Source organism: Vicia villosa, linkage group LG7 (genome assembly GCF_029867415.1).
Source record: "Vicia villosa cultivar HV-30 ecotype Madison, WI linkage group LG7, Vvil1.0, whole genome shotgun sequence".
Taxonomy (NCBI): Eukaryota; Viridiplantae; Streptophyta; class Magnoliopsida; order Fabales; family Fabaceae; genus Vicia; species Vicia villosa.
Window position 1 is genome coordinate 115,365,961 of NC_081186.1, and position 13,244 is coordinate 115,379,204.

The 13,244-nt window shown below is 33.4% G+C and overlaps 2 protein-coding genes across 2 annotated transcripts; both read left to right on the plus strand.

The window, feature by feature from the left end:
* Positions 1-3,558: 3,558 nt before the first annotated feature.
* LOC131620035 (ras-related protein RABB1c-like) lies at positions 3,559-4,197 on the plus strand. Its single transcript, XM_058891060.1, has one exon. It carries the CDS (start codon positions 3,559-3,561, stop codon positions 4,195-4,197), a length of 639 nt encoding a protein of 212 aa, XP_058747043.1.
* A 7,127-nt stretch (positions 4,198-11,324) lies between these two features.
* On the plus strand, positions 11,325-11,963 carry LOC131620036 (ras-related protein RABB1c-like). Its single transcript, XM_058891061.1, has one exon. It carries the CDS (start codon positions 11,325-11,327, stop codon positions 11,961-11,963), a length of 639 nt encoding a protein of 212 aa, XP_058747044.1.
* Positions 11,964-13,244: the final 1,281 nt, after the last annotated feature.

Genomic DNA, 13,244 nt, shown 5'->3' on the forward strand with positions numbered 1-13,244 from the left:
GTTGAAAATCAGACTGCATAAAGGTCAAGAGGTTGAGAACCGACAATGGCCTTGAATTTTGCAATGAGGAATTCGACAGTTTTTGTGTTGCCTCTAGTATTGCAAGGCATAGAACTACTGCAGGTACTCCACAGCAAAATGATTTGGCTGAAAGGTTTAATCGAACTATTTTGGAGAGAGTCATATACATGTTGACTAGTGCGGGGTTAAAGAAGGTGTTCTGGGCTGAGGCTGTTTCGACAACAACATATCTGATAAACAGATGTCCTTCGACAATGTTAGATATGAAGACACCTGAAGAAGTTTGGTCGGGACATCCACAAGATCTCGACAAACTGAGAGTATTTGGCTGCGTAGCCTATGCTCACATTAGGCAAGACAAGGTCGAACCTAGAGCTCTGAAATGCATGTTCATGGGATACCCTGAAGGAGTCAAAGCTTATAGGCTATGGTGCCTAGAGCCAGGTCACAGGAGGTGTATCACCAGTCGAGATGGAGTTTTCAATGAAGCTGAAATGGCTTTTAAGAAAATTGATGATGTTGGTCGAAGTACAGAAACATTTGACGAAGAGCTGGAACAGGTAGAGATTCCTGTTGAGATGGAGCATGTTGATGCTGAATTGCATATCCCTGACGAAGTCGAAGAAGAAGCAGAAGATGCTGAGGAAGTTGAATAAACTGACGATGACTACCTATTGTCGAGAGATAGGTCGAGAAGAGTCATCAAGGCACCTCATAGACTTGGGTATGCAGATCTTATAGCTTATTCCTTAATCTCTGCAAGTGAGGTTCTAGACGAAGAACCTAGAGACTACAAGGAAGTTATGAGGAGTCGAAATAAGACTAAATGGCTGAAGGCCATGGATGATGAGATGAAAACTCTTCATGATAATCATACTTGGGAACTGATCAAGAAACCTGCTGGGGCAAAGTTAGTCAGCTGTAAATGGATTTTCAAAGTTAAGGAAGGAATTGAAGGAGTGACGTCGAAAAGATACAAGGTAAGGTTAGTTGAAAGGGGTTTCACTAAGAAAGAAGGTGTCGACTTCAATGATGTGTTTTCTCCTGTTGTGAAGCACAGGTCCATTCGAATGTTGTTTGCCATGGTGGCACAGTTCGATCTTGAACTGGAACAGATGGATGTGAAGACTGCGTTCTTGTATGGTGATCTAGATGAAACGGTCCTGATGAGGCAACCTGAAGGGTATGTCGAAAAGGGGAAGGAAGATTATGTGTGCAAGTTAAAGAGATCTTTGTATGGGCTGAAACAATCTCCTCGACAGTGGAATAGGAGATTCGACAAGTTCATGGCACGCATAAGTTTCATTAGAATTCAGTTCGACCACCGCGTTTACATCAGATTTCGACCTGGTAATTCATTTGTTATTTTGTTGCTTTATATGGATGATATTCTCATAGCAAGCAACAATGTTGAAGATGTGACGAGGGTGAAGGCTGAACTCAATAAGGAGTTCGATATGAAGGATCTGGGAGCTGCTTCCAGGATTCTTGGAATTGACATTCAAGGAGATAGAAAGAAGTCGAAGTTATGCTTATCTCAAGAGGCATATCTACGGAAGATTCTTGAAAAATTTGGTATGTCGAATTCGAAGCCAGTTGTGACTCTAACAAACCGTCAATTCAAGCTGAGTATTGATCAGTGTCCCAGTACTGATGTCGAAAGAGCCTATATGAATAGCATCCCATATGCTAATATAGTTGGTTCTTTGATGTATGTTATGGTTTGTACTAGACCCGACATAGCATATGCAGTAAGTCTTGTAAGCAGGTACATGGTGAATCTTGGAAAGGCTCATTGGCAAGCATTGAAGTGGATTTTAAGGTACATAAATGGGTCTCTGAACAGAGTCCTAATTTATGGTGGAGCCTTGGGTGAAGATAGTAAAGCAGCAATTGAAGGATATGTCGACTCTGATTATTCAGGTTGTATGGATTCTAGAAAATCTATTTATGGATATGTTTTCACTATGTTTGGCACTGCAATTAGTTGGAAAGCAAAACTTCAGAAGGTTGTTGCTCCATCAACCACTGAAGCGGAGTATATTGCCCTAACTGAAGCTGTGAAAGAAGCATTGTGGCTTGAAGGTTTTGCGATGGAGCTGAAACTTCAAGGTCGAGGTATCCCTGTTAAATGTGATAGTCAAAGTGCAATACACCTGTCGAAGAATTCAGCCTATCATGAGCGAACTAAGCACATTGATGTGAGGCTGCATTTCGTCAGAGGAGTAATCGAGCATGGAGAAGTCCAAGTGCTGAAGGTTTCAACTGAAGACAATGCTGCTGATATGATCACCAAGACATTGCCGAGTTGCAAGTTTTTCCATTGTATGCAGTTGATAAAGCTGCATGAAGAAAGCTAGTTTGTTCCCTTGATGTTGTAGAGTTAGATCCAAGGTGGAGATTTGTGAGATATTGGATCAAACCCTAGTATGGTCGAGGGGTAGCTTCTTGGTTCGACAAGATTAAGCATGAAGTCGAAGGTTGTTCACATGCTTGTGTCAAAGATGCTAGGGTTGTTAGCATGTTAAATTAGGTTTTAGTGTTTAAACCCTAATTTGTTAAGTTAGCTTGTTTATTAAGTTGACTTATGTAATGGGCCTTGTGGAAAAAGCCCATTAGTTAGTATGTTAAGTTTATTATAAATAGCATACTAGTCTCTCATCATTGCTAAGCTGCAAATCCTAATTTAGGGTGAGAGAGGTTCTTTGCTATTCTTGTAAACTTGTAATCTTGTTTTAAGAGAAAGTAAAAGAATAGCAGTTATAACCAATTCTTGTGTTTTTCTTCTCTTCCCTAATTCCTATTATACTTTGTTCTTGACATCGTTTTTCACAACAGTACAAAACAACGCCGTTTTCATGATTTTTTTAAAAAATATATAATTATACTTTATTCAAACCTTATTTGAAACAACTTTTCCCCTGTTTGCAATTAGACCAGATTTAAAATTTATTTAAATTTATATTTTATATTATTTTGTTGTGAGTGATGATTATATTTAGAATTTGAATGAAAAGAATAAACATGTAAAATTATGATATTTTAAAATTTTGGGGTGTTGTGATATTTTTTAGAGACTAAGTCATCCAGTTTGACCGATTTAATAAATATATAATATTACAATAGAGACCGGTTTATTCAACCGAGTTATCCGGTTTAATCTGATTTAGTCATGAGGTTCGACCCGTGACTCACTGATTCAATCAATAAACCAGTAACTCAGTACCCTCACCAGTTTGATGACCGGTCCGGTTTTTAAAACACTGACAATAATTAATTTTCTATATCTCCTTTCCCACCCTTCTACTTATCTTATTAAACTAATTTTTTAAAATACTTTTGATTTATCAGTTTGTTCCTATTATCTCGAATTATCTTCCGAGTATTTTAAATAAGGTTGTTATTAATTAGTTCCCCAAAGAATTTTAACCCTATAAAGAGTGCCTCTCTTTATTAAATCATCACTTTTTATATCTCTTACTCTTCTTTCTCCTTTGTAACCTCCTTTTTCACGTTCGTAAAAACCTAACATAAAAAATGTCTTACACATTCCTCTTCAAATACATCATAATTGGAGACACCGGAGTTGGAAAATCATGCCTTCAACATCAATTCACTGACAACCGCTTTCAACCTGTCCATGACATAACAATCGGGGTCGAATTCGGTGTAAGGACGATCAATATTGATGATAAACCAATCAAGTTACAAATATGGGACACAGCAGGTCAAGAAATGTTCAGATCGATAACAAGATCATATTATAGAGGAGCAGCAGGTGCATTGCTTGTTTATGATATAACAAGGAGAGAAACATTTGATCACTTAGCTAACTGGTTAGAAGATGTGAAGCAACATGCAAACTCAAATATGGTCTTTATGTTAATCGGAAACAAGGCCGATCTCACTAAGAAGCGCGCTGTAAGTACTGAAGAAGGCGGGAAGTTTGCGAAGGAGAATGGTATGATCTTCATGGAGGTTTCGGCGAAAAGTGCAGAAAATGTTGAAGATGCATTCATAAAAACAGCGGGAACAATATGTAAAAAGTTTGAGGATGGAGAAATTGGTGTGTTGAATGAGAGTCATGGAATTCAAATTGGATATGGCAGTAAACCATCTGTTGCTAGGGATCATAAGCTTCCTTCTACTTTTGGTAGAAGCTGTTGCAGCAGTTGAATAACTCAATATATTATATTTTTTAATGTAGTTCCTTATCACTTTTTGTTTTATTTTATTTTTTAATCTCTGTTTGTGTTTTAATAAATTTGTTTAAATATTCTTGATCTTTTTGACCTTGAATATGATGTTTTTAATTCGCGATCAATAATATTTAGAGTAGTTTAAATTTATGAATTATTTGTAATGAGACATCTAAACTAAAATAATTCAAATGACTTATCAAACTTTTAAATTATTTATAATTATGCCCTTTATAAACTGTAAAACAATCCTTAAATAACTCGACGAACTTTTAAAATAATGGACACTCAATTACAATATTAATTAAAAGTTTAGGAATTTGATTAAAATCATTGAACCTAGCTAGATTAGAGCTGTCAATAATATATGGGCTACCCAATCTTAAACGGATCGATTCTGGCATACCCTAGACTTTTTAAGGCTGAGCCAAAAAGACCCTGCCTGCATAATATGACCTCGAGATTTACTACCCGAGTCTGACCTTAGATGGGCTTCGGGCTACCCGGTCATAAATGAGTTTTTTTATTTAAAAAAATTAAAATAAAAACTCCATAATATTTATTATAAATAAAATAAAAAAATTATGTTATTTTAAACATAATACATGTTTAAGTACTATATTATCTCTTATAAATACTATAATGTGTTTCTAAATATAATATATGTCTAAATTGTATAAAATAATGCTTGAATATTTATTACAAGAGAAAAACTAATATAATACGATGAAAAAATGTTGATTATATTAATGTATAATATTTAAAAGAGAAATTTTGAATAAAATAGAGATAAAATTTAGTGAAGTGAGAAAAATCAATATGCTATTTTGGAGTAAGATAATATAAATATTAATATAATTTTTTAAAATTTATAATTATTCGGGCCTAACGGGCTACCCACGGCCCATATGGGCTAGTCCTAATGGGTAGCGGACTTTTCAAGGCTGGGCTAAAAAGACCCTAAAAAATATGGGCTCTAATTTTAAGGCCCAAGCCCTATGATTTTTCGGAACTTACGGGCTGACCCATATGGGCTAACCCATTTTGACTGCTCTAACCTAGATATGGTGCTATTCTATAGCAAAAGTCAGTTTAAATTTTAATTTAACTAAAAAACAATTTAATTAGAATCTAAATTTAAACTGACTTTTGAACCTAGATATGGGTTCTAGGTTCAAAGATTTTAATCCAATTTAAAAAAACAATTTCATTAAAATCTTTGAACCTAGATATGGTGCTCTTCTTTGAGAATTTATCTTGCCACCCCCATTTTATATTATTCTCAAAATATCCGTGACACTATTTATTCAAAAAATTTATCTTTTATGAAAAAACAATTATTGTTGCCAAAATCATCAAAAAGTAAATTTCCGGTATCCATTTACCGAAAATCTCAAAATTTCCGGTGCGATTTACCGGAGATTTTAAAAATTTTGATACTTTTACAAAATTCATTACCCCATTCCGAAAATTTCGCGAACTTCCGGTAGAAAATCAATGCCGAAAACTTCAAATGTTCGGTGTTAATTTTAACTGCTACTACATACCGAAAATTTGAAATATCCGGTATTAATTTTAACTGCTGCTACATATCAGAAATTTGAAATATCCGGTACCGGAAATTTATATTTCCAGTATGTAGCATCAGACACAGTAAATTGATAAATTCAACAAAATTTCTAGTATTTATATGAAATTTCCGGTACGGTACCGAAAGTTTCAAAAAAACCAGTATTTTACAAAGATAATTTGATAAAAACGCCCTATTTAAAAATGACATGTATAAAATGGGGGTGGCAAGATAAATTCTCCATTTTTGGATGACTTGGATCACTAGGTTGTGGGCTCTACAAATTGCACCAATTCATTGTCTAGGTCCATTAGGGTTTTGTTAATGGTGGATGCAATCCATTCAATATGGGATATGTCCCTGTCCTGCGCCACTATTTTCTTACTTCTTTGTAGATGAAACTCTTTTGTGATAGTTTTTCAAAATTGCAATCCTTGACAGCTTCATCATCTTGGGTATCTTGAATATTCACTTTAGGGTTCCTTTAATTTCTACTGTATGTGTTATTGTTTTCTTTCTTATTAGGCAAGATCCATTAACACCATATATATAAGTTTAAATGACTTATACTAAATCTCAACCGTTAATAGTATTCGATTAAACAGTCTTATAAATAGTTTATTTTTTAGGAGAAAGAATAGATCATATATATATATATATATATATATATATATATATATATATATATATATATATATATATATATATATATATATATATATATATATATATATATATATATATATATAATAATAGACTAAATACATTGATTGTTGAATGAATCTAAAAATTAAATTTTTGCTTATAAATGAGACTAGAATTAAATTTTTGCTTATAAATGAGACTAGAGGGAGTATATATATATATATATATATATATATATATATATATATATATATATATATATATATATATATATATATATATATATATATATATATATATATATATAAAAGTTTAAATGACTTATACTAAATCTCAACCGTTAATAGTATTCGATTAAACAGTCTTATAAATAGTTTATTTTTTAGGAGAAAGAATAGACCATATATATATATATATATATATATATATATATATATATATATATATATATATATATATATATATATATATATATAATGATACAGAAATAAACCGTGGCAAGATAAATGGTTTAGAAAGCATAACATATAACAACGGTTTTAAATATGTGGTCATAACCAAACCATAACCAAACAGTGGCTATATCTTGAACCAAAACTGTATCGTAAACGTTAAATTGAAACTGTGGCTTTACCATATAGCCACAGTTTTTGAAGAGCTGTTGTCAAGGGTTGGAGTCCTCCTGAGGTTAAAGACAAGGACGAGAATATGGTTGTCAAGGAGGAGGTAGGTGGGATGAAAAAGACGATGCAGATGCCCTGGGAAATTCTAAAGCATTGAATTCACTATTCAATTATGTTAACAAGAACATATTTAGACTGATCAGTGGGTGTACTATTGCCAAATGTGCTTGGGAGATCCTAAAGACTGCACATAAAGGAACCTCCAAGGTAAAGATGTCAAAACTTCAACTTCTTACCACTAAGTTTGAGAACTTAAGAATGAAAGAAGATGAGAGTATTCATGACTTCCACATAAATATTGTGGATATTGCCAATGCCTCTAGTGCACTTGGAGAGAAGATATCTGACTCCAAGATGGTCAGAAAAATTCTCAGGTCTCTACCTAAGAGGTTTGACATGAAGATCACTGCTATTGAGGAAGCTCAAGATATAACCACCATGAAGGTTGATGATCTCATGGGATCTCTTCAAACCTTGAGATGGGACTTGATGAACGGTCTGAAAAGAAGAATAACTTAGTGTTTGTGGAAAGTGATGAGAATTCAGAGGACAAAGGTGACGATCTGTTAGAAGATCTAGTTCTTCTTAGAAAACAATTTGATAAATTGTTTAAAAGAATGGACTGGAAATTGAAATCTGATGTCAAGAACAAGTCTTCCGACACCAGCAAAAACCAGGAAGTTGGTAAAATAACTAATGAGATGTCCCATGAAGGTAAAGGAGACCAGTGTTATGAATGTAAAGGACACTACAAAAAATGGGTAAATTACGGCGGTTTATTTAGGGCGGTTATTAAAACCGTCACTTTGTACCGTAAATTATGGCGGTTAAATGAACCAACATAATATGATAAAGATTGTGGTGTTTTTAAACCCCAAAATTTACAAAATAGAATTACACTTAAGTGGCCCGTGAACAACCGTTCGTTTCCCACTTTTAATTTTGGTTGACCTTTTAATTTTCTAAAATTTTCTAGATTTTAATAATACTTTTTTAGGATTAATTTGTTTTTTTCATTGTAGCTGAAAACACTCCCCTCGAAAACCCATAACCTTTTTTTTTCTCCGAAAAACTCTAAATACCTTATTCTTCCCAAAATTCCATAACCCTTTTCTTCTTGTTTATGGTGTTTTTTTAGAGGAAACAAACCACTTAACCTGAGCATCACATCCAACTCCTTTCTCCTTTCGACCTTCCATTTTTCTTTTTTTATTATTCTTCCCCAAATATGGAACCCTAATTTTTGTTTTATCCCAATCTTAGAAATTGATATCTTCATTATCATGCCTTTCATTTTCTGATGTTAGATTAGCGTAGCCATTGCTATAATATTTTGAAGTTATTGTGGTCAACGATGAGAGTCCTGATGGCACTCATGATATTGTAAAACAACTACAACAGGTTTACGGAGAAGATAAAATCGTAAGCAGTGGCCTTTACACATTGATTTTTCATAGATAAATTACTATTAATTTGTGATATGTTCTATTTTTTTGGATCTCTCCCACCTCTCTGTATAATTAGAATAACCATGTTTATTCGTGTGGTTGCAGTTGTTAACAAAGACACTTAGGAAGACTGGTTTAGGTATGTACTTGATGCTTTTACTCAATGATCTTGATAAATTGGTATTTGACGTTGCAGGAACGACCTATATTCATGGAATCAAGCATGCATCTGGAAATTTCGTTGGCATTATGGAAATTTGGTAGATAAAGCAGGGACTATCAACATGTACTGCATGTTTGTTTCTTCTGGTGCATCTTTGATTGTGGAGCTGCTAGAGTGTATTCTGTACAGGGCTGAGAATTGTTTGGGTGTTTGATTTATTTTCAAAAACTAGCTCAATAAGTTATTTTTAGCCAAAAGGGGAGATTGTTAATTCTCTGGTTTTTGGTTGACATTATTTTTGGTAAAACTAACTTATGTGAAGATGTTGAAGAACTTGTTCTATCTTTAACTAAAAAGACATGTCGAACAAAGATGTCCTATTCAGGATCATTCGACATCGTGTCCAGGACAGCTAGGCTGGGATTTTTGGATATGTGTGTTATAGTTGCAGAAGAGTAAAGGAATATTATGCAATCCTATGTGGCGCTGAATTTGAGGATACAAGATTTCATCTGTTATCAACATATTTGATTGGTTTCTAATTTTGGAGTAGATTTAGGAAACTAATATTTGGAGCCCTATCTTCATGGAGAAGATTTCGGAAGATGTTATGGAGTGTTGTGCAACGATTTGATGCCCAAATCCAGACCAGAAGATTGTTATATATAGCAAGCATCAAACCTATTATTTCGTGGGAACTTACATTGTAGTTTGTATTAGAGTTTGTGCAGTCTTGTCTATTGTGAACCACTCCTATATCATATTGATAGAAGAGTTTGGTGTTTCCATTGAGTTGTAAGTTTTGTGTTCACTCATAAGTTTATAAGCATTGAGTGACTGTGTTTTGGAAGTGGGTCTTCTGATATTTGTAATTGTTTATCACTGTTGTGATTTAGGGGGATTTGAGGTGGACACCATACCTAGGTGAGTCTTAGGTAGAAGTTAGAACGGGTAGTGATTAAGCGAGAAGTTGTAAACGGGGGAGTTTAGCTTCAAATTGATACTATCATAGTGAACTTATCCCTGGCTTGGTAGCCCCTAAAGTAGGTATTGTTGACACTGAACTAGGTGAACAATTACTTGTGTTCTTTATTGTTTCTGCACTGCAATTAATACCTTGTCATTGTGTGTGTTTGGAAAACATTATCTCGACATCCTTTAGGACATCTGTGATCTAAACGCCAAAATTTCACTTTTACCGTTTTTTTGTTTCTATGGTACTGATTCTGCCTAAATAACTTCTATTGCTAGTTCTGCATAATTCATAAATGCATCTCCGAAATGCTTTAAACAAAAAAAATCATTAGGGCATGTTTCAGATATGCATAATCGAAAACCCTCTGTTTTCGTTAAAAAAATAAGGGGTGAATTCGAAAGTGTATATCCGAAACATGCCCTAATAGAAGATAAGAATTCTTGGGACAAAATTGCTCCAAATGTTCTAGAAATAGGGTGTCCAAACCATTTCTTCAAGATCACGCACCACAAATCAGAGATTACCAAAAATTATCCTCACCTTAATTTTGCTTACTATGGTGCGAAGCCGCCACTTCAATTTAGGTTCTTCAAGGACACGCCTCTTGCTGAGCTGATTACCATACTCAATTCTCTCCTGCAATATCCAAAAAATCAGAAGGTAATAAAGCTTGAGCATTATTCACCATCACTTGACACTGAAGGAAAGCTACAGTTCAACCAATTTGCACTGAAGACGAATGGCTATTTAAAGGTTATGTGGAGTACTTTTCACCGTTATTCTACTAAGGGTCCGATTAAAGTGAATGCAAAGATTCAGAGATCGGGATAAAGTGTTATCAAAATATTGTAGCGTCCTTAATTAACCGTTTATAACAACATGTAATGTTAAATTTCTGTTTCAATATCTATGTAATTTGGACTACCTATTTTAATTTATGTTAAGCTTCTCTGATTTTTAAGTTTTGTTTTCTGGAAATCATTCAGTGTTTATTTCAGATATGTATTTCCGAAATTCACCAATGGGTGAATTCAGAAATACAACTCAAAAGCGCTCCTAAAAAAATGAAATATGGTGCGTTCGAATATGCATCTCCGAACTCAAGAGGGAAAACTGAAATTTCGCCAAAGGTTTCTAAGAAGATTAAGGAGTGTACAAAGAAATTCCCTATTTATAATTTGTAATTGCTTTAGTTTAGTTTGTTGGATTTAGGATACTCCCACTATTTGAAAATTTTAATCTTTGCTATCTTATTTATATAATTTATCTATTTGCCATTAAATAAAAAATTAAAATATTTAGTAAATAAAAATTAAATTTATTTTGGAAGCGACATCTTAAATAATATTTGTTATTCCAACAAAATTTATATCTCTTTTCCCCCTCCAACTTATCTTATTTCATAATTTAAATGATCAGTTTGTTGCGATTATCTTGATTAATATTCCAAATATTTTGAATAAGATTAGTTTAGTTGTTATTAATTTGTTTCTCTAAGATTTGCATCTCTATAAATATATAATGCATCGCTTTACTAATCACCACAGTCGCTCACTTTTTATATCTCCTATATCCCCTACCTCATAATTCCCAGTTCGCACAAACCTAACTAAAAAGATATGTCTTATGCATACCTCTTCAAATACATAATAATCGGAGACACCGGAGTCGGAAAGTCTTGCCTTCTTCTTCGATTCGCTGACAACCAATTCCAACCCGTCCACGACATAACAATAGGTGTCGAATTCAATGTAAGGACAATCAACATTGACAACAAACCAATCAAGTTACGAATATGGGACACAGCAGGTCAAGAAAAATTCAAATCAATAACAAGATCGTATTACAGAGGAGCCGCGGGTGCATTACTGGTTTATGATATAACAAGGAGAGAAACATTTGATCACTTAGCTAACTGGTTAGAAGATGTGAAGGAACATGCTAATTCAAATATGGTCTTTATGTTAATCGGAAATAAGTCCGATCTCACTAAGAAGCGCGCTGTGAGTACTGAAGAAGGCGAGAAGTTTGCGAATGAGAATGGTTTGATCTTCATGGAGGTTTCGGCGAAGAGTGCAGAAAATGTTGATGAGGCGTTCATAAAAACTGCTGGAAGAATATATAAAAAGATTGAAGATGGAGAAATTGATGTCTTGAATGAGAGTCATGGAATCCAAATTGGAATTGGTAGTAAACCGTCAGTTGCTATGGATCATAAGGTCACTTTTGTTTATGGTAGAAGCTGTTGCAATAGTTGAACTCAATATACTATGTGCTTCAATAGTTCAATGTAGTTTCTTATCGGTTAGTGTGCGTGTGATCAAGCGGTGAAACACTTGTGTCATGAGAGTGTGCTTCTCTCAAAGACTCAGATTTAAAAGCCGTTAGGTACAAATTGCTTATTAAAAAAAAAAAAAATTCCTTATCACTTTTTATTTTATTTTTTATTCTTTGTTTATGTTTTAATAAATTTTTGTATAAATATTTTTGATCTTATTGAGTTTGGATACGAAGTTTTAAAATTTATTTTTAACTTTTACTCATTTAGAGGAGTTTAAATTTATGAATAATTTGTTAATTGACATTTAAACTAAAACAATTCAAACAAATTTTGAAACTTTTAAATTATTTATATTTATGCCCCTTGTAAACTTTTAAAATTATTAAATATCAAGATTTGTTGGATAAAAACTACTTTATAGCAAAGTTAGTTTAAACTCGGGTAGAATAAGCATCTCAAACTGCTGTAGCTATTATGAATGGTATATAGCGCCACTGTTAACTTTTCTCTAAAGTAAGCTATATGTTTTCGCAACTCTTGTATCGGGTTTGAGCACCCCTAGTGCTCCTTTGAATGAATTCCATTGCCTATTAAAAAAAAAAGTTTAAAGTTTAAATTCAATTTTAATTTTACTTTTAAATTATTAAATATAAAAAATTGTAGTACCAAAATCAATTTAAAATTATTAAATATAAAAAAGTTATGATATCATTGAATGTTGTCATTGTGGTCAATATAATGATTGGTTAGGTAGGAGATACATTAGTTCCGGAAAAAACTCTCTTACCATGACTTAATGATTTGGTTAGGTTGAAGGTATATTATTTCTGGAAAAAAACTCTCATACCATATGACTTACATGTCTCATCTATAAGTGAAGAATCCATTTAGTTAGGGGGCATTGCACCATATTATTCTAACTTAATAATAGTAATAATATTACACTGATACTAATTGAAAATTTCTTTACCCACCTTCCTATGGGGGGTCACCCCCAGCGAAAACCCAAAACTGCCCCTGCTTCAGAAATGAACTTCTGAAGTTATTTTTTTTTGATTTTTTTTTTACTTCGGAGATGCATCTCCGAAAACACAACTTTTTTGGTGTTTTCGGAGATGCATCTCCGAAGTCATAAAAAATTCAAAACCGTGAATATTTTCGGAAGTTCATTTCCGAAAATATTTCTGCATATACAAATTTCCCTCCTTCACTATTTCATCATTTTTCTCCAAAACTTCTCAAAACCCTCTCTAAAACC

Bases quoted from the DNA above. Each gene is read 5' to 3' on its own strand.
- LOC131620035 (XM_058891060.1), top strand. From the start codon at position 3,559: ATGTCTTACACATTCCTCTTCAAATACATCATAATTGGAGACACCGGA.
- LOC131620036 (XM_058891061.1), top strand. From the start codon at position 11,325: ATGTCTTATGCATACCTCTTCAAATACATAATAATCGGAGACACCGGA.